Source organism: Lolium perenne, chromosome 4 (genome assembly GCF_019359855.2).
Source record: "Lolium perenne isolate Kyuss_39 chromosome 4, Kyuss_2.0, whole genome shotgun sequence".
NCBI lineage: Eukaryota > Viridiplantae > Streptophyta > Magnoliopsida > Poales > Poaceae > Lolium > Lolium perenne.
In genome coordinates this window covers 334,495,804-334,514,351 of record NC_067247.2, presented here as the reverse complement: position 1 = coordinate 334,514,351, position 18,548 = coordinate 334,495,804, and the positions used below count along the sequence as shown (strand labels likewise).

Sequence of the window (18,548 nt, the reverse complement as noted above, 5' to 3'; positions counted from 1 at the left end):
AATGAACTGATCACGCAGATCATCCCAGTAAACTTGTAAACTTTGCATTGCAGTAGCCTTAGTGCCTCCATGCACTTTGATGGTTTGCAGGTAATCATCTAGCCATGATTTGGATTCTTGGACCCCTTCGTACTTTATCTTGGACGTAGGGAGCTTGAATCCCTTTGGAATGTTTGTCTTACGAACATGACGTGAGAAGCATACGGCTCCGCTAAGCTCACCATCGTCTTCGTCTTTAGAACCATCATCGTACCCATCTTCCTCATATATTTGTCGACTTCTCCTCTCGACGCGAGCCCTGTCGACTCGACTCTGTGTAATGTCGTTCCTGACACCGCCCTATTTTCTGGCAGTTGCTCGAGGTTGTTGCGGTGATCTCGATCGCCAGGGTTCTACATCTTGCTGAGAACTATTGTGACGGCCTGTTGGTGTTAACTGATGCGGAGGAGCGTTTGGTGTTTTCACTTCCTGTCGGGTGGGGTTATTTGGTGCTACTGCCTCGCGCCCTGCAGCTTTACTTCGACCTGATGGTCCTTCCCGTTGAGGACATCCGTGAGGGCGTGGGGTATTCTTCAGGTGTTGCTCGACAACATTTAGACCTGCGATTAAGGTTTTGTGCACCTGTGCTCGTGGGCCAACTTCTAGCTGTGTTGTCATAAAAAATATTTGAGCTGCCACGATCGCTGCTTCCGGCGTTGTCGGGTGAAGGTTTCCTCTTAGTCAAAGGTCATAAACGATGCATCGAGTTCTCTAGTCATTCATCATTGTTTGTCCTATTCAACCGAGATGAAGTTCGTCGGTTGCGATTTCGCGCTCCTGCGGCTCCTGCTCCCACGCTTCTATTTCCTGTAGAGCTCAAATCTCTGCGCCGAGGCTAGACGCATCGGCTATTTAGTTCTTCACGTCGAGTTCTAGTCTCAGCATCCTTAGTTCCCTTTTGTCCTTGTAAATCAAGTATATGTACGCCAAGAGTTCTTCTCGGGTTGCATCTAAATCCAAGAAATCTCCACGTGTGATAGCAGTTTTTGCCTTGTCCCATGCTTCGCATGAGAGCTCTACTAGAGGCCTCCCACGCCCGCGCGTCGCATCAGCGTCTGGAGTCTCGATTGCACCTCCATTGGTTTTGTTGCCGGCGTTGGCTCCAGCATCAGTGTTGGCTCCGTTAATGTGTTTGGGTGGTGGCTGCTGCTTGCTTGGCGTGCGGCGTTGCCTTTCCCGATTAAAGCAGGCAGGATCAAACTTTGGGTTTCCGTTGTCATCCCGTTCTTCTTCTTCATCGGATACGTCCTCTCCAATTCTCCGTTGATCCGAGCTAGTTCCACCATTCACACCTGATAACGTGCTAAGTAGTCTTTATTAGTGCAAAAAATTGGATAAGAAGAAGCTTTCCTGATTCCTGATCCGGTGGTGTCCTCGGTGTCGTCGCCTGCGTTGTTGATGCTGTCGGTCCTCGGGTGCTGAGACACCCGATCCGACGCGTTGTTGCTGCTTGACGATGCCGATCTGAAGGATACCACGTCGAGTAATTTGGCGAGATCTCCCAAGCTTGACGCAGACCCGACGTTGCTCCTTGCCATCTCGTCCGAGCGTTTACCACCCATGGACCCGATGGACGATGTTGATGAAGCTTTTTATGATGTAGATGCTTCCGCCGTCGACTCCGAATAGATTGGTTCCGATAGGCGAAAAACTTCCTTGTGCTCCGATGTTGGAGTCGTGGTTCCCGATCATGAGATCCCTCCCTCGGCTAGAGTCGCCAAAAGTCGGGAGAAGGAAGGCTGGGTGCAGACCAAAAATTGTCGATCCGAAGCGCACCTGATCTCCCGATCTAGTCGAGTTGTTGCTTGAAGAAGAGGTCTCCGAGTTTGTTCTTCCAGTGTCCAAGCTCCCCACAGACGGCACCAATGACCAAGGGTTAACCTTGTCAATTCCCATGATGATGAACTTGGGTTTCTAGGAAGGAGGATAATGGTGAATCAACAAACCAGTCAGCCAAACTAGGCAGTCGACGAATATTATTATCAAGGGCGAATCGTCGAGATAGTATGATGTCGAATTAGGGTTACAAGGTGTCATATTGCAACATCCCAAATTTTCAAACAAAGAAGAAAATGAATTTCCTTTTTCAAAATTTGGAACCAACAATTTTATTTATTTAAAACACTTGATGTGCACAGTGCTCATACAAGTATGTAGTGATGCTTGCCATGTTTGTTTGTTGAAGTGATGAACATATTCTAAACCCTAAACCCTACCCTTCTCAAAACCATAGAAGAACAAATAAAAAGAAATTAAAAAAAGGGAGGCATATGTGGGCTTATGGCCATTTCACAAATAATGGCCTATGCCCTATCTACTTTACCCAAATGGTGAATTTTACAAAAACTGATGGTTGGCTTCGGATGCGATACCATTCCAATTCTTAAGTACCTCCACAATACCTGAATCTGGGTAAGGCTTAACTGGAAACTTATGTATTTTAGTACGGGTTCCCTGTGAACAAGCGTCATAGGGGTTATGCCGAGGCTACCTCCGTTGAAAGTGAAATGACGTGAAATAAGGTGAATGTCCGACCCAAGCCCTGTGCAATTCCCAGGTTGACGGTTTGCCCTCACTGGGAGGCCAAGCTCATGGGGAGAGGTGCCTATACTAGGGTATGTAAATGAAAGGTTATGATTGGTAGTTCGCGCACTGAGTGTGATAAATCAGGGCCAGTTACCCCTGACGGATTATTGCAATTACTGTGGCACAAGTGTACGACCTCTGCAGAGTGTAAACCTATTCGAATAGCTGCGTCCGCGGTCATGGACAGTTGGAAAGGCCATACTGTTCCGTCATCAAAACTTTTCAAAATGTGACTAATGACTTAAGACTGGAAAGTGAGATGTGTCTTTGAGTTTTGAATCACAAAAAAGTGGTGGGAATGACACTAATGTTCCCACTTGAGTTAAGTTAGGCAAATGAAGAGTCTTTTGATTACTAAATGCTTATGAAATAAAACTGGCTTTATGCAAATGAACCTAGAGCTTAGAACCCCATTTATATAGTTGATAGTGCTTACACTAGTATTAGTTTGCGAGTACTTAAAGTATCATGGCTTTGTCCCTGGCTATTCAAATGGCCAGACTATGAAGAGAAGCACTACTACCAGGAAGACGGACAGCAGGACGTCTACGATAACTAGGAGTACTCCTGGCGTCAAAAGTTGCCTGTGGAGCAGATGGACCTCTACTACGTACTCCCGCTATTGTGTTATGTATTTGATCCTTAGATCAATTGTTGTAATGAGATTGGATCATGTGATCCTTTGATGTAAGACTACTATGGTTTGTAATAAATGATGTTCTGTGATATCAATCTATTATGTCTCGCAAAAACAATCTTCCTGGGATTGCGATGTATGGCATAATAGGCATCTGGACTTAAAAATCCGGGTGTTGACACATATGATTGAATATGTCCCCTCTCGGTGGCTCCTCCTAGCTCTTATATAATGGGCTAGGTCTCAGAGGCCACCTCGAGGTCGAGTTACATTACGAGCCGGTTCACCCGATATGTGTTTAACTTTCCTAACGTGATATCTCCGGATTCTTCTGGATTTCTTCGTGGGCTTTCTTCTATTCCTTCCTGGACTTTGTACCAAGGATGGCAATGCTTAGAACCTGATATGGCATATCCATGTCAGCAAGAGCAGCAATATCAATATTTTAGGGAATAACAACCAATCAACTTTGTCGATGTCGTTGAAGAGCCGAGAGTACGAATAACCGTTGTCGGGGACGTAGCAGTCGGGACAAAAACTACGAGGATAATCTTCCTTGCGGCAAATCGATCTAGAGAAGCAAGATCTGAAGGCCCATGCCTAGAAAGTTGTAATCTTTCAACAACACTATAAATGTCAGGAAGAAGATCATGTCGTCGAACGGAAGACTGATGACCATTTATTGCAGACAATACCATCTCTATTAAGAGGAAATAAAAAAAGTTACCAAAACCCTAATATAATCTACTAAAAGTAATAGTTTTATTAGAACTTCACACATACATCGGGTTCCCCACTCCTTACAACGCCGGTAACTTGACCTAAGAGAGAAAACTGATCTATTAAGGAGGCTGAACTGTCATAGTTACACTGCCATCCGCCACTAATGCTGAAATAAGAAATCGGAGGGCTGTTTTTGAGCTAACACTTCACAGCCCACCACTGGAGCTCGACACGCAAGGGCCGTGCTATTCCTCAATTAGCCAACAACCCGAAATGGCTCCTAGCTAGTAGTATACATGATGAAGGAATCTGCAACAATTAAAGCAGTCGCTGTGTTACCATCTCTAGTTTTCAGTGGCAAGGAGATGGGTGGAGCCTGTAGCCTGTGGGAGGGAATCCAGAGAAGAAGCTTATTAATACCATCGTTGCACTTGCACATGTGAGTGGACAGCCATGAAGGAGGAAGGGGAAATAGAACAAGTGGGTTTTGCTAAAATGGACGGGGAGACGGCCGCCTTTCCAGACTTGTTGGATTTCGAGTTCTTCGTGATCATACTCCAAAACCCCTGGGAAAAACTGGTACGTACGTACAGTCTACTAGTAGCATAATCTCTCCCTTCCTGTGCTTTATCCAATTTTTTTCGGTTTTGTACGCCCTGATGTCTGGTGTTCTTCCGTGCCTTAATTAAACTTTAAAGTTTAAACGCTGCACGATCCTTACTGCAGAAGCTGCCTGACAAGTTCGCCAAGTTGCTGGACGGCCAAGAGCCCCGTGAAGTGACGCTCCGGGAGGCAAGCGGCGGGCGTTACCTGTGGGACGTCGAGGTGTTGTTCGACGGCGAAGGCCGCATGTACCTCGACCGTGGCTGGGAGCGGTTCGCCCGCGCTCACGACCTGGGGCTCGGGAACTTCCTGGTATTCAGCTACGACGGCGACGGCGTGCTCACCGTCAAGGTGTTCGACGGAAGCATGTGCTGCAGACACTACCACGACGACGACGAAGAAAGTATGCATGCGCCTCCTCTTTCTCTTCTATGTCTTTGCGTCACGAAGATTTGTTGCAACTTGTTAAGAACAGAATTAAGAAGAATGACTTTCGCATCTGGCCAGCCACAGGCGGTGGAATCAGCAGCGATAGTTGCAGCAAGAACAGCATGTACAGCGTCAGCAACGACATGGACGAGAGTGCCAGAAAGAACAGCAGCAGCACGGGGGAGAGGAACATCGAGGACGCGCTGACGTCGCAGTTCACGGTGACGCTGAAGCCGAGCCACCTGGGCGCGAGGCAGAAGCAGTATCTGGTGAGACGCCGGCAGAGAGCTACTTTCGTGTGCAGTTCATTGTCGAGTTGGTGCTAATAATTCCTTCCCCTGTGTGCGCGGCCGGGATTGTGCAGAACGTGCCGCCGGCGTTCCAGCACGCGCACGAGTACGACAGCAGGAGCGAGGTGGTGCTGCGGATGCGCGGGGAGAAGTGGACGGTCACCCTGAAGCACAACATCCGCAAGGGTGGGCACAGGACGCGCGCGTCGCTCAGGTACGGATGGCACCAGTTCTGCGTCGACAACCGCCTCGGCGTCGGCGACGTCTGCTTCTTCCGGGCGTTGCGCGGGGACGGGGGAGGCGACGACCACGCGCTCAAGGTGGAGGTGCGCAAGCGAGACGGCACCTTCCTCGAGTGATAGGCGCAGGGCTTCCGATGCATCGGCTGACCTCACCCATTGCTCATTCTCCACAGCATGCTCCGTTGCATCATCGTGTTCTACGCCTTCACAAATGAGATGAGGGCGATAGAGTTTATATTTTCTATCAGTCGATCCTTGTTCTGCTTAATAATTGTAAGATTTGAATTCCTGGCAATCTACGGAGTAGTACCGATGGTGCTAATAGCAGACGACAACATGCTCCGTTGCTATCAGTCGATCTTTTTCTTCCACTTCATCATTATTCTTCTTAATAATTGTAGAGCCCCTGAACTCCTGGTAGTCGACCGCTGACGCTAGTAGTAGCAGATTAACTTGAGAATAAACCTGCCTGGCTATATATGTTTCCCATGTGAAAATGCTCAAACTGCTCTTCAGCTCTTGACCTGAGATTGTTGCTTTTATAAACAGGATGATGAGAAGGAAACTGGCTGTCTCTTAACTAAATTATCTCACCCCCCCTCCCGCACCACCAAACCCTAGCCGCCTTCCGCCGCCGCCGCCGGTGGCACCGCCGGGCAAAGCCCGCGGGGCGTGGCGGCGGCTGCCTTTCCTCCTGCCACGCTGGGGATGCTGGCCGGGAGCTTCCCTCGACGCTGCGGCGGCTGCCCTCCCGCCTCCCGTGTGGATGGCTGGGCGGCGGCAGTCTGACGGGGATGGAGGGGCGACGGCGGCAAGAGTTGATCTGTGCTGCGTCCACCCCACCTCCCGTTGGCGGCACACCGGTGTAGGCTGGTGGTGGGACGGACTGCGCCATCCCTAAGGCTAGACGTACGGGCCGAGCTTTTGGCTCGGTTCGAGCTTTTCTCGGCTCGGCCCGCGTAAGACACAACTCGAGTCGAGCCTGTTTTTCTGGACCGCAGCGGGCTAAAAGCTCGTCCAGCTCGCCCGAGCCAGCTCGTTAGCTCGTGACTTTTTTTTCTCGAATTAAGAGGAGGCAATTGGGCTGTTGTGTGGCCCATGAACGGTGGACGGGTGAATGTCTGGATCCTGGTGAAATCCATCGAAACTAGGTTAGCCACGAACGCGTTCCAGTTCTTCAACCTGCACACGCGCGGCCGCCCCAGATGTAGCCATCGCTAGTGGTCTGCTCCTCCTCGCTGGCTCCTCTTAGCGCAAGAGCGCGGCTCCAGCACGCCGCTTCCCACGCAAAAGCACAGACCTACACTGCCACTTCTCCTCGCTACGGATTCCGGCGCCGCCCATAGCTGATGGCCGCTGGACGCTCGCAACCACCCCCGAGTTGTCGTCGGCGTCGTTCCCATCAGTCAACCAGCGTGCTAGAGCTCACCGGCGCGGCGGCGCCTCCCATCTTCTTCGCCAAATACTCACCGGCGCCTCCCCGGACTGTCTCTGCTGCCTCCACCCGCAGCTCTGCCGTGGCCGGGGAATGTGGACCCACCCGTCAGTGACTAGCCACCCCAGGCTCGCGAGCTGCACCGAGCAAACGCAAAGCTCGGGCCGAGCCGATTTTTCCAGCTCGTTGGCCTAACGAGCCGGACCGAGCCGAGCTCAAAAACAGTGAGCTGAATGACAGCTCGCACCGAGCTTGGCTCGAGCCAGCTCGCGTCCATCCTTAGCCATCCCCTCCGCCTCTCGCCGGTGCGGGGCGATGATCTTGGGCTTCTCCCGCGGTACGAGGTCACCCGAGGCAGCAGCCTTGGGTTCGACGGTGGAGACAACCTTCTTCTTTGCCTGAGGAGGTCGGCTAGTTGTTGGGGTGGTGGATCACGAGATCCCTCTACCCCGGCGATGAAGATCTAGTCGACGAGGAGCTAGCGGCGAAGGGGCCACGGGTGAACACCGCGCCTTGACTTCGTTCTTGGCGGATGATGGCAGTGGCTATTGGCGTCGTTCCCTTGCGAATGCATCATCTTTGCTGGCCTCTCCGTTTGCTCTCGCCGAGTTGGGGACACGCGGCTGTCGATGAAAACCGTGTCACGATTAGCGGGTGATGGCCCTTCTTGAAGGCATCGTCGTCGCAGTCCGCGGGTACTCACTCGTGCTGCTCCGGGGGAAACCCTAGATCCAGCCAGGATCAGACGATGACGGCGCTCCCTATGTCGTGCTACCTCTTGGGGAATCGTTTTTGGAGCAGCGGTTGGATGAAGGTGGATTTTGGTGGAGTGGTGTTCATCTATCACACTGTCGTCGATGATTCTCAGCGGCGTGGAGCTACGGGGTATCGAAGACGGGCGAGGACTGCTGGACACGGGCAGGATGGTGGAGCTGTTTGGTGTTGTGGTGACATCGATGGCAGGGCTGGCACAGTCAATGCGTTGATCTCGCTTGGAGATGGGTTCGAGATAGATGGCGGTTGCGAACTCTGCGACGTGTGCAATGGCATACCCTCAGGGTTTTGCTTTTTGGATGATGTGCGTTGGTGTACCGTTAGGGAGTAGGCCTTGTTCATGGTCCCGCCTTCATCGTAGGTATAGCGAGTTGTCGCTAGGAAGGAGGCTTCAAGTGTTGATCTTTGTATTCCTCTTGTAAGGCGTTGCGAATAATTTATTAAAGCAGAAAATTGTGTGCATCTACTTTAGATGCAGAGGCTGGGGCTATGCTCCTTTATCGGAAAAAATAAACATGATGATGAGATAACATCTCACATGTGTGGCATCTTTGCTAATCCCTCTCCCTGATAGCGAGTGCCGAGTACTCCCTTTGCATGTGTCACAAAGGATTCAGCGTGCTACGGTGTCTGTTTTGTGAGACTTTGGATTATACAGAAGAAATTCCGTGTAAGCTCTCTAACCTTTGTCGCCCCGTTCATAACAACCAAATCCGTTGAAAGAACAGGCAATAAGCTGCAACACAAATGTGATCGTCTGGAAACTTGTGCACCGTTTTTTAGATATACGCATTACCTGCATAAAAAATCTGAATACAAGCTAGAGAAATGAACATAAAATTAAGAAAATTAGTGCCATGACCTCGAATCTGTAATGTTGGACTGCTATTAGCCATCTGTCACTACATTGTCTATTTTCCTATATATATAACGCTTCACCGGACTTCAAAAAATTCAGCCAAACCTGCACCCATCTTCAAAAATCTCTAAGCCTCCCATTTCCGAGTATCCCTAAGCGGCCTGAACTCCGGACCTTGCTGCGGCCACCGGAGCTCTGACCCTTGCTGCGGCCGGCGGATTCGCCACGTGCCGAGTGGTGGGAAGGAGAGGCGCATCGCTCTTGCGCTACCGGTCTGCGCGGCACCTTTTACTCCACTTATACAAGAAGGTCTACGTCGCGCCGAGCTTACTATGGGGCTTCCTTTACCGAGGATCTCGAGCGCACCAATCGGCGTCGTGCTGCTAATTTACCACGCACACTACCACACTCAGACTTCCCGGATTCGCCACAAGCTCCTGATGATCCACACCGGCCCATGACGTGCGGTGGTCCTTTGGGACGGGCGTATCGCTGGTGGCATACTGGGGATTACCCCGGTGCGTTGCAGACTTGCAGATAGAGGCTAAAGACGCAAAAAAAAAATGGCTATACCATGTCACTCTTTTTTATGCATCTCATGTTTATTCCTTTTAGTTTTTATACATCTTATTTTGAGTGTTCACCACGATAACATTATAAAGTGATCCCTCATTTTTAATATTACAATAAAATGAGTTCTTCCTTAATATATTCGTTGCAAAAGTTCGTCGTTTTGTAGGACCTCATGATGATTAGGTGTTATAAAATTTGCGTTCGCTACAAAGAGTGTAAGCCCCCAGTTTTACACAAAATTTTATGAGCTTAGCATGTACATACTCTATAGAAAATCGATGCTTTGCCATGTAGCCCTAAGTGCACGACAAACCCTTAAAAGTGCAAGGCAAAGCCTTTGTCGTGTGAGGTTGCACGGTGTCATGGGTATACCTTTCGGGTACCCATTATTACCATACCCGGCTTGGCCTAATATGGAAAAGGCCTAAGAAGGCAACCCAAAAAAGTAGTCGACTAGGACTCTTGTAGAACCCTAGGCTGGTTGCATATATAAGCCATCCAGGACACCCATGTAGAGGGAGGGAGATAGAGAAGATAGCGACATAGTTCCGCCTACGGCAGCCTCCTGTAAACATACTTGTGATGATATACTAGATTGCTAGAGGCACATAGGGATCCTCCACCGAGGGGACCAGAAGTTGCGTATATCGTGTACACAATCTCGCTACCGAAATCTCCATCGTCGCTTTTTTTTTGAAACCCAAGTCTACAATCTGTAGGTATTGGCGAGGTAATCCCTCGTTAATTGGTGCCATCTGTGGGAAACACGACAACTGAATTTCGTTATCCGGGCGGGATCCATCTACATCGTCATCGTCCAAATTTGTGCATGCCAGCGCCTTCAACCACATCACGAGTCCGCGTGGAAGTTTGATGCCGATAGGTTCATTGTCAATTACGACGGATCACGCGACTCGCCAATCTGGTCACAACAACAAAGTGTTGGTCAGATCCAACCCAACGGGATCACTTTCCATCAAGGCGATCGACTGCTGCAGGAACAAAATTATTCGTCGGCTCATCACGTACTGTTTGAAGAATCAGCTTTTTTCTACTCACTCGTCTCTATGGCCTCGCGTATTAACCTCTTATTTTAATATGCATCACATGGGTTGATTCACACGACACACCATAAGGATTTACACCTTAATAGATCGACATGCATGCAATTTTTTGTTCTTCGTTAGGCTATTTAGTTAGCAGTGAAGACTAACCCTTGACGGTTTAGGCTTATATGCGAGCAATAAAAATCGGTCTGAGTGGTGGATGCAACCATCCCTGCAACTGGGTCAAGGAAATAAACACAAGCGTCGCGGCCCACTGTATTGGCTTGGCTGCATAAACATATTAAATTCAACAATGATCTGTAAATTCATAGACTCATCGGTAACCCTCTCTTTCTACCTATTATTTTATTTATATATGCAATGACCTAATCGATATAGCATTAAAGTACCTGACGATCAAATGCATGAACACATATTTTTTCCTTCATAAAATATTTGAACAATAATTTGTATTGGATGCCAATCTTTTACTGTAATTCATCTTTGTAAAAAAATTCTTCTACACGAGAATTTGCTAGTTACGATAGACATGAATATTTACTTTGATTGCAATTATGATATTGGAAGAAGTTGTGTACTTATGCGATGAGGCCAAGCACTACTACATTGAATAGAAATCAAGTTATTACTAGATTTATTTTCTATGATTATATAATACTCACCTGGTGCACCTCCGGGTTAGTGGATTCATTTTCTATGGGTATTACTGGATTTATTTTCTATGGTTATCTAGCATTGACCCAATGAACTTCCGGGCCAAGGGATTCATCTATATCGTGGTTGTTGATTTCCTCCTCTATAATACTACCCAATGCATTTTCGGTGGATTCATTTTCTAATGGTTGTTAGTGGATTTATCTTATATATTGATATAATCTGGGCCTACGGCTGCGGCGACAACTGCGTGCCTTGATACTCGCGGGCTGGATCGATGGCCGGCAGAATCTTCTTCTCCTCTACTTCCTGCTGGTGGTGTGGTGGCTGCTAGCTTGAATTGAACAAAGGGCAGTCCTAGGGTTTCTCTCACGTCAAGACGAAGATATTCCTGAGTCATGTATTCATTGATCTGGTTGCAGTGACGTGTTCTGGAAGGCTCCGCTGGCAAAGTCGACTAGGTGATTCATGCGTGGAGATTGCTAGATCGGGTGGAATTCGGTCGTGCACACCCGTGTTTTACTCTGACCAATTGGGTTTGGAGGGAGCGCTTGGAAGCTCATCTGGCTGTTAGTATCATGGAACACATTCTCGTTTCATGGTGCTGGCGGAGAATCTCATGGATGCCGATATCTATGCAGTAACAAGGGTGGTTCGTGTCTATAAAGCGATGAAGAATTGGCTTGGTGATTCGCGCATTAGGGCAGTGGTATGCAAGTGGGGGCAACTGCATAGAAGAAGTTCATAGTCTTACCTTTTAGGATAAAAATCCAAGCCTTAATTAGTTGTGTCTCCTCCTCGAAACAGGCTTTCACCGTCACGTGAGGAGGCTGCAGCAGTATCTGGTGAGACGTTGATCAACTCTAGAATTACTCGTCACGGGACGGTCCAGAGGTTCGTGCTAAGTCATTTCTCCCTTTCTTCCGCGGGGTTGTGCAGAGCGTGCCGCCGGAGCCCGAGGACGCGTGCGTGCACGAGGAGAGGAGCAAGGTGCTGCTGCGGATGCCCGGGAGGAAGTCGAGGCCAGTGAACCTCAAGCGCAGCATCATCCTCTTCACCATCGCCGTTCTCATTTGCACCATCGCTGCACCCGCCACGGCAAGCGGACCACTGCTCGGTGGTTGGCAACAAATCCCAGACATCAACACCACGGAGGTCCAGGAGATTGCCGGGTGGGCGGTTGCTGAGCACGCCAGGCAGGCCAACGATGGGCTCCAGCTCAAGACGGTGATGAGCGGCATGGAGCAGGTCGTGGCCGGCATGAACTGGAAGCTCGATCCGTCTTGACGCGGTGAACGGCGACGGCGTGGAGTGCATCTACGTCGCGGAGGTGTCCGACCAATCGTGGACCAACACGCGCACGCTGCTTTTCTTCGCTCCAGCGCAGTCCGCCCAGGGCATGTGCCGCCCCCCTAATTCCATGGCACCCCAAATTAGGCCGAGGTTCCTAGGTTTAGTTGCCAGTTGCGCTTTGCTTCTGTTCACCGCAGTCCAGTTTCACTAGTCCAGTTTCCTGGCTTGTCCCTAGCTAGACGTTTGTTCGTTTCTCGGTCAGCAAATGCTATGGACTTCCTCTTTTCGTTCAGCTGATCTGTGTTTCGCTTAATAACTGTAAGTGGTCGTTTGGTATCCATCATTTGAGCCTGGAATCCTGGAATTCATTTTAAAATTCCATAGGTGGGCTGTTTGGTTGCCACAGAATTAGGCCATCATTTCATTTAGGAAATCCAGCAAAATGATGCCATGTGTAATCACAATTCCGAACTGAAACCTGTCATTCACAATTCCTGTGTCAACCAAACAAATTCAATATTGAATTCTACTGTCATTTACAATTCCTGTGGCAACCAAACAAGTGTCCATTTCTGGAATTACAATGTAAATGTTCATTTCAAAATGCTACAAATTAAATGAAAACCTGGCTTCCAAATGACTTCTAAGTAAAACCTGAATTCCTGGTAGTCGACTTCTTATATATGCTAGTAGCAGAGAAACTAGAGACTAAACCTGATTAGCCGTGCTTCCCCGCCTGCAAATGCTAACATTGTTCTTGAGCTCTCTTGATCTGAGATTGTTCCTTTTTTGAACAGGATGGTGATGAGATGAGATCACATGAGTGACACCTTGCTAATTCCTCGGGACGATAGTGAGGGCAGGCTACTCCCTTGTCCGTACTAGTACTTTTAACAGGAATTGAGTGCGAGATTGTCAATTTTATCAGGCTTTTGCTTATACTACCTACGTCCCCCAAATAGCTAGGTAACCCCCAAATAGGTGAGGTATAAACTTAGTTTTAAAAAATTAACTTTGAATCAGAATATATACTAAAATATGAATATCGACAATACCAAACCAATATCAATGGATCCATCATAGGACATATTTCATAATGTATTTACTTAATATTGTAGTAGTTGATAATTCCATTAATATATTTGGTCAAACTTTGATTTTTTTTGGCTAAGTTTATGTCACCTATTTGGGGACGGAGGGATTCAACGTCTTTCTTTTACAAGCAATGCCCTTCCTTATTGCCATCATGTTGACCAATGACTTTTTTGTAATTGACATCATCTCCTACCTTCGCCCTCCTCTCTTTTTTCTTTATTCTTGGCATTGGGCCTACTTCTATTAACCAATGATAGAGGAGTGGGGCTACTTGAGCCTTCATCATCAGTGTCAAGTAAAAAACACTCTCCAACAAAGATAAACATAAGATTCTTCTTGTTTGGGAATTCATTGAATCGTCAGTTCTTACATGTCTCATAATGTTTGAGAATTTTTCAACTATGGTACAAACCAAATCCGTTTGCTTGCCTTCCACTCAGTTCGCCCTTGTAAAATTTTGACCAATGGTTAGCTACAAATGTAAAAAAAAAAAGCAAGTTAGAGTCCAACATACACAATAGATGTCCAATTGTAAATAATTGACCATGTAAATAATAATCGATAACATTATCTTCAGCATATGTCCCACCTGGATTTAGATGATCAACATCAGTGAAGCAACTTGACCATTTGGAACAATCCGATGACATAGTTTGGAAACATTTTTGGAGATAAACCTGTGACCTAGATTTGCCAGCCTTGAAGGTGATCCCAAATTACTATTAACATATTCTTATCCTAAATTGTTGCATATGCGCAAAACTTCAACTTTTAATAAGAAACCACGATAATATGGTACTAAAATAGATATAGTTCAGATAATAACAAAGGTTTAAAATATTTATTTCATAGTCTACCACCAGGATAATATGGTACTAAAAATAGATATAGTTCACAGAATTACAAAGGTTTAAAATATTTCTTTCATAGTCTACCACATAATTTATTTAATGAAAAATAATAACAATACTATTTGAGAATGCAAGGTTTATCACTACATCATCACACAAACAAGCTGCAATTTTTCACATCTTGCAAGCGTCGCCATTTAGATTAAGACTGAGATTGGGATGATATCTCTCTGCCACCTCCTACTCTTTTAAGCTTATTTGCAATCATTAAGGATACACTAAAAATGATCCCCTCGCATTTGCGTGGCCCACATTGCAAGTTTCTTTAAATAAAAAACCCCGTGCTTACAAGGCAGGAGGTTTCATACAAAGAGCAACTAGGCTTCCCAATACCATTATATTATGTCACTTATCTCACAACCCAACACGAGAGGCTTCAAGACAACAACCATCCACACAGCTTAGTCGAAAGTATTATGTGGGAGTACCCAATAGATATAGTTAAACCAAGTTATCTTGTTTGTCCTCGACAACCTGCAACTAGACCATCGCCTTCCCTCGTTAGGTGAATTGAAAACCGAGTGCACCATCATATACTCCCTCCGTCCAAAAAAAAAAGTTGCCATTTTTTCAAGATGTGAATGTATCTGTAACTAAAATGTATCTATCACTACGGGAAAACTAGGTTTTGCCGTGTCCAAAAAATACAAGGTAAAGGTGGTTCGGAACACGGCAAAGCGTTCGCCGTGTCTCGGCGCACGGCAAAGGCTACACGGCAAAAATCGGCACGGCAAAGGACCTTTGCTGTGTGCATTTCTTCCCGGAACACGGCGAAGGATTTGCCGTGTGCCTCGCTGCCTAGAACACGGCAAAAACTAATTTAACGGTGTCACGGGATACTAACGGAGAAATAGTTTTGCTGAGTGTTTTAGAATACACACGGCAAAGCCTAATTTGAGAATAAAAAAAAGTAACGTTCGCCGGAGACGTCACCGGAGCTGTCGCACGTCATTGAAGACGCCAGGGAGTCCCGCCCGAGGCCCACCAGGCCACCGTGTGTCCGTCGCTGCTGCGCCAGGTCGCCGCGTGTCCGCCGCCGCGCCAGGCCGCTGCGCCCGCTCGTCCGCCAGCGTGCCAGGCCACCGAACCCGCTCGTCCGCCGCCGCACCAGGTCGCCGCACGCGTCCGCGTGTGTCCGCCGCCGTACCAGGTCGCTGCGCCCGCTCGTCCGCCGGCGTTCCAGGCCGCCGAGCCCGCTCGTCTGCCGGCGCGCTAGGCCGCCGTGCCGCCGAGCCCGCTCGTCCGCCGGCGCGCCAGGCTGCCGTGCCGCCGAGCCAGGTCGCGCGCGCGTCCGCCGGCGTTTCCAGGCCGCCGAGCCCGCTCGTCCGCCGGCGCGCCAGGCTGCCGTGCTAGCACGTCCGCCGCCGCAAGCGTCCATTGCGCGTCCGCCACCGCAAGCGTCTGCCCGCCGCTCCAGGCCGCCGCAAGCGTCCGTCGCCGTCGTGTGGCTGTGCTGGTAGAGGAGGAGCAGAAGGACCTGCAAGTTCACGTCCAGGAAGAAAGAGAGAGAAGGAAGATTTTTTTGCCCACATGGTCTGCACCTGACAAGATAGAGGATAAGGAGAGAGAGGAAAAGAGCAAGGGAGAGAGAGAGAAAGGAGAGATGTAGACCGTCGGATTTTGGAGGATCCAACGGTGGAGAGGCAGATCCGTGGGACTATGGTTTCAACCAATCAAAACGCAGATCTTTGCCATGTGTGTTTGTAATACACACGGCAAATCCACCTCTTTGCCGTGTGTATTTCTTCGTACACGGCAAAGAAAACGGGGCCGTGACGGCTCTGGCAAACGCGACAAGCGGGGACACATGGCTCTCTGCTTTGCCGTGTGCAACTCTTTGCCGTGTGTTTTTTTGCCTCTTTGCCGTGTGCAGTTTTTTACCGTGTGTTTTTTCGTTTCTTTGCCGTGTGTCAAATCTTTGCCGTGTGTATTTTTTGTTATTACCGTGTTATTTTCTTTGCCGTGTGTCTTCTCGCAGACAAACACGGTAAAGTCTTTTTTACCGTGTTCCGCAGTATTTGACACACGGCAAAGGTGGACAAACACGGCAAAAAATATTTTTCCATATCTAAATAAAGTAGAGAAACTTTATTAGGAACTGAGGTAGTACTCATTTGTGGAAATCACACTTTATAATTTTTAATAGATTAATAAATGAATGTTTTTCTTTGTGATCGCCCCTCTCCCACTTTTGATACGCATGTAAAATGGCACGCCCTCAAATTTTATCTACCATCATGCCATTAGGAAAATCCCTTTTACACAAGAGCATTACTTTTTTTTGCGAAACAAGGCATTTTCCAGCAGTGCAGCTGACTCGATTTGGGCTAGAGCATTAGCTGGGTAGTCTAGAAACTGGAGAGAAGAAAAAGAGAACGCATGCTATGAATAACTTCGTGCATAAATAGGCTATAATATTCACAAGAGACAAAGAAAATGGGAAGTAGTAGAACCGTTTTTTCTGTATAGGATAAATGGAGATAATTTAGTTTTTGTCACACTAGTTTTTTCTCATTTTACTTGTTTCATTTTAAATTTTGACATTTTGCTTTTGCCCTGCCTGATAATGTATCATTTTTGTCCCATGTGGGGCAAAATCAAATGAAAGTGACGAGTTCTTATTTTATTTTGCCCCTTTTGTTATTGTTTTGGTTTTGTATATGCCCCTCAATGGGAGAGAATAGGGCAAAAACAATATGTCAAAATTTATAGTGGCAAAGAAAAATGAGTAAATTCTAGTGCGGCAAAAGCAAAATTTGCCCTAACTAGCTCAACGTTATTTTCTACTCCCTCTGGTTTACAATAATTGCTAAAATTAAATATATCTACACACTAAAATATATCTAGATATATCAATTTTAGATAATTATTTTAAACCGAAGGGAGTATAATAGTTGGCAGCTTGGCCAAACTGTGGCAAGTAAAAACGATAACATCACCATATGCACCACGAAAGTTGTCATTTTTTTTACAATCAATACCACATATATTTGTAGTAACAAATAGTACTCCCTCCATCCCAAAACATAAGGCGTCTATACGGATTAGTCAAAAGTCAATGTTTAAGTTCGGCCAAGTCTATATGCAAAAATATGAACATTTGCAATACTAAATCAGTATCAGTAGATTCACCGTCACGTCTAATTTCTTAGCAGTTCACCGTCACGCTGAAGCCGAGCCACCTGGGAGCGAGGCAGAAGCAGTACCTGGTGAGACGCCGAGATCTAGCTCGATCTTGTGCAGTTCCTCGTCGGGGACGCGTCCCGATCGAGTTCGTGCTAATAATTCCTTCCCTTGGCGGCCGGGACTGTGCAGAACGTGCCGCCGGTGTTCCAGAACGCGCACGGGTACGACGGGAGGAGCGAGGTGGTGCTGCGGATGCGCGGGGAGAAGTGGACGGTGACCCTGAAGCACAACATCCGCGCGGGTGGCAAGACCCGCGCGTCGCTCAGGTACGGCTGGCACCAGTTCTGCGTCGACAACCGCCTCGGCGTCGGCGACGTCTGCTTCTTCCGGGCGCTGCGCGGGGACGGGGTAGGCGAAGACCACGCGCTCAAGGTGGAGGTGCGCAAGCGAGACGGCAGCTTCATCGATTGATAGGCGCTTCCGATGCATCAGCCTGGCTCCGTGGTGTCACCTTGCCCATGCTCATCGTCCGACATCCTCCACAACTTGCCCCGTTGCATCATCGTGTTCTAAGCGTTCACAAATGATGAGGGCGATGGAGTTTATCTTTACTTTCAGTCTATTCGTTTTCTGCTTAATAATTGCGGGACTTGAATTCCTGGTAATCTAGTACCGATGATGCCTAATAGCATAGTAACAAGAGAATAAACCGGCCTGGCTATGATTCCCCATGTGAAAATGCTGAAATTGCTCTTCAGCTCTTGACATGAGATTGCTGCTTTTATAAACACACGATGATGAGATTACATCTCACATGTGTGGAATCTTGCTAATCCCTCGGCATGATAGAGAGGGCCGAGCACTCCCTCTCAATCTGTCAAAAAGGATTCGGTGCTTCTTCATTTTGAAAAGGTGGAGGCTCGTTCCCCTCGCGTCGCCCCATCCAAGCGACCAAGGGGGGAAACCCTAAAGCGCCGCCGCCCAGCCACCCCTCCTCGTCGCCCCCAGAGGTGAAGGGGGCAGCGGGGATCTGAGCCCTTGGCTCCTCCCACGGCTGCTAGATGGAGGAAACCTGCGCGGGGCTCGCCAAGATCGTGGCGGCGGCTCGACGGACCTCCCCTTCGCGGGTGGTCTCTTCGGCGGCTTCCCCGGTGGGGGCTCCGGATCTAAGGTGCCTACCTTTAGCGGTGTGGCTACGGGGCCCTGCGGCGG

At 48.2% G+C, this 18,548-nt stretch overlaps 3 protein-coding genes across 3 annotated transcripts; all 3 read left to right on the top strand.

The window, feature by feature from the left end:
- Positions 1–4,350: 4,350 nt before the first annotated feature.
- LOC127296526 (B3 domain-containing protein Os03g0212300) lies at positions 4,351–5,925 on the top strand. Its single transcript, XM_051326633.2, has 4 exons — positions 4,351–4,564; positions 4,712–4,991; positions 5,096–5,286; positions 5,382–5,925. Exons 1-4 carry the CDS (start codon positions 4,439–4,441, stop codon positions 5,664–5,666), a joined length of 882 nt encoding a protein of 293 aa, XP_051182593.1. The 5' UTR covers positions 4,351–4,438; the 3' UTR covers positions 5,667–5,925.
- A 5,656-nt stretch (positions 5,926–11,581) lies between these two features.
- Positions 11,582–12,496, top strand: LOC139830246 (cysteine proteinase inhibitor 8-like). Its single transcript, XM_071818253.1, has 3 exons — positions 11,582–11,597; positions 11,719–11,756; positions 11,851–12,496. Exons 1-3 carry the CDS (start codon positions 11,582–11,584, stop codon positions 12,196–12,198), a joined length of 402 nt encoding a protein of 133 aa, XP_071674354.1. The 3' UTR covers positions 12,199–12,496.
- A 3,521-nt stretch (positions 12,497–16,017) lies between these two features.
- LOC139830245 (B3 domain-containing protein Os03g0212300-like) lies at positions 16,018–17,807 on the top strand. The gene is made up of 3 exons (XM_071818252.1): positions 16,018–16,035; positions 17,366–17,419; positions 17,526–17,807. Exons 1-3 carry the CDS (start codon positions 16,018–16,020, stop codon positions 17,805–17,807), a joined length of 354 nt encoding a protein of 117 aa, XP_071674353.1.
- Positions 17,808–18,548: the final 741 nt, after the last annotated feature.

What these genes read in the sequence shown, in the direction of transcription:
- LOC127296526 (XM_051326633.2), top strand. Translation starts at nt 4,439, where the DNA reads ATGAAGGAGGAAGGGGAAATAGAACAAGTGGGTTTTGCTAAAATGGAC. An exon ending in AAAACCCCTGGGAAAAACTG is followed by an intron (nt 4,565 to 4,711) that starts GTACGTACGTAC and finishes TCCTTACTGCAG; the next exon opens with AAGCTGCCTGACAAGTTCGC. An exon ending in CCACGACGACGACGAAGAAA is followed by an intron (nt 4,992 to 5,095) that starts GTATGCATGCGC and finishes GCATCTGGCCAG; the next exon opens with CCACAGGCGGTGGAATCAGC.
- LOC139830245 (XM_071818252.1), top strand. An exon ending in CGAGGCAGAAGCAGTACCTG is followed by an intron (nt 17,420 to 17,525) that starts GTGAGACGCCGA and finishes GGGACTGTGCAG; the next exon opens with AACGTGCCGCCGGTGTTCCA.
- LOC139830246 (XM_071818253.1), top strand. An exon ending in GGAGGCTGCAGCAGTATCTG is followed by an intron (nt 11,757 to 11,850) that starts GTGAGACGTTGA and finishes GGGGTTGTGCAG; the next exon opens with AGCGTGCCGCCGGAGCCCGA.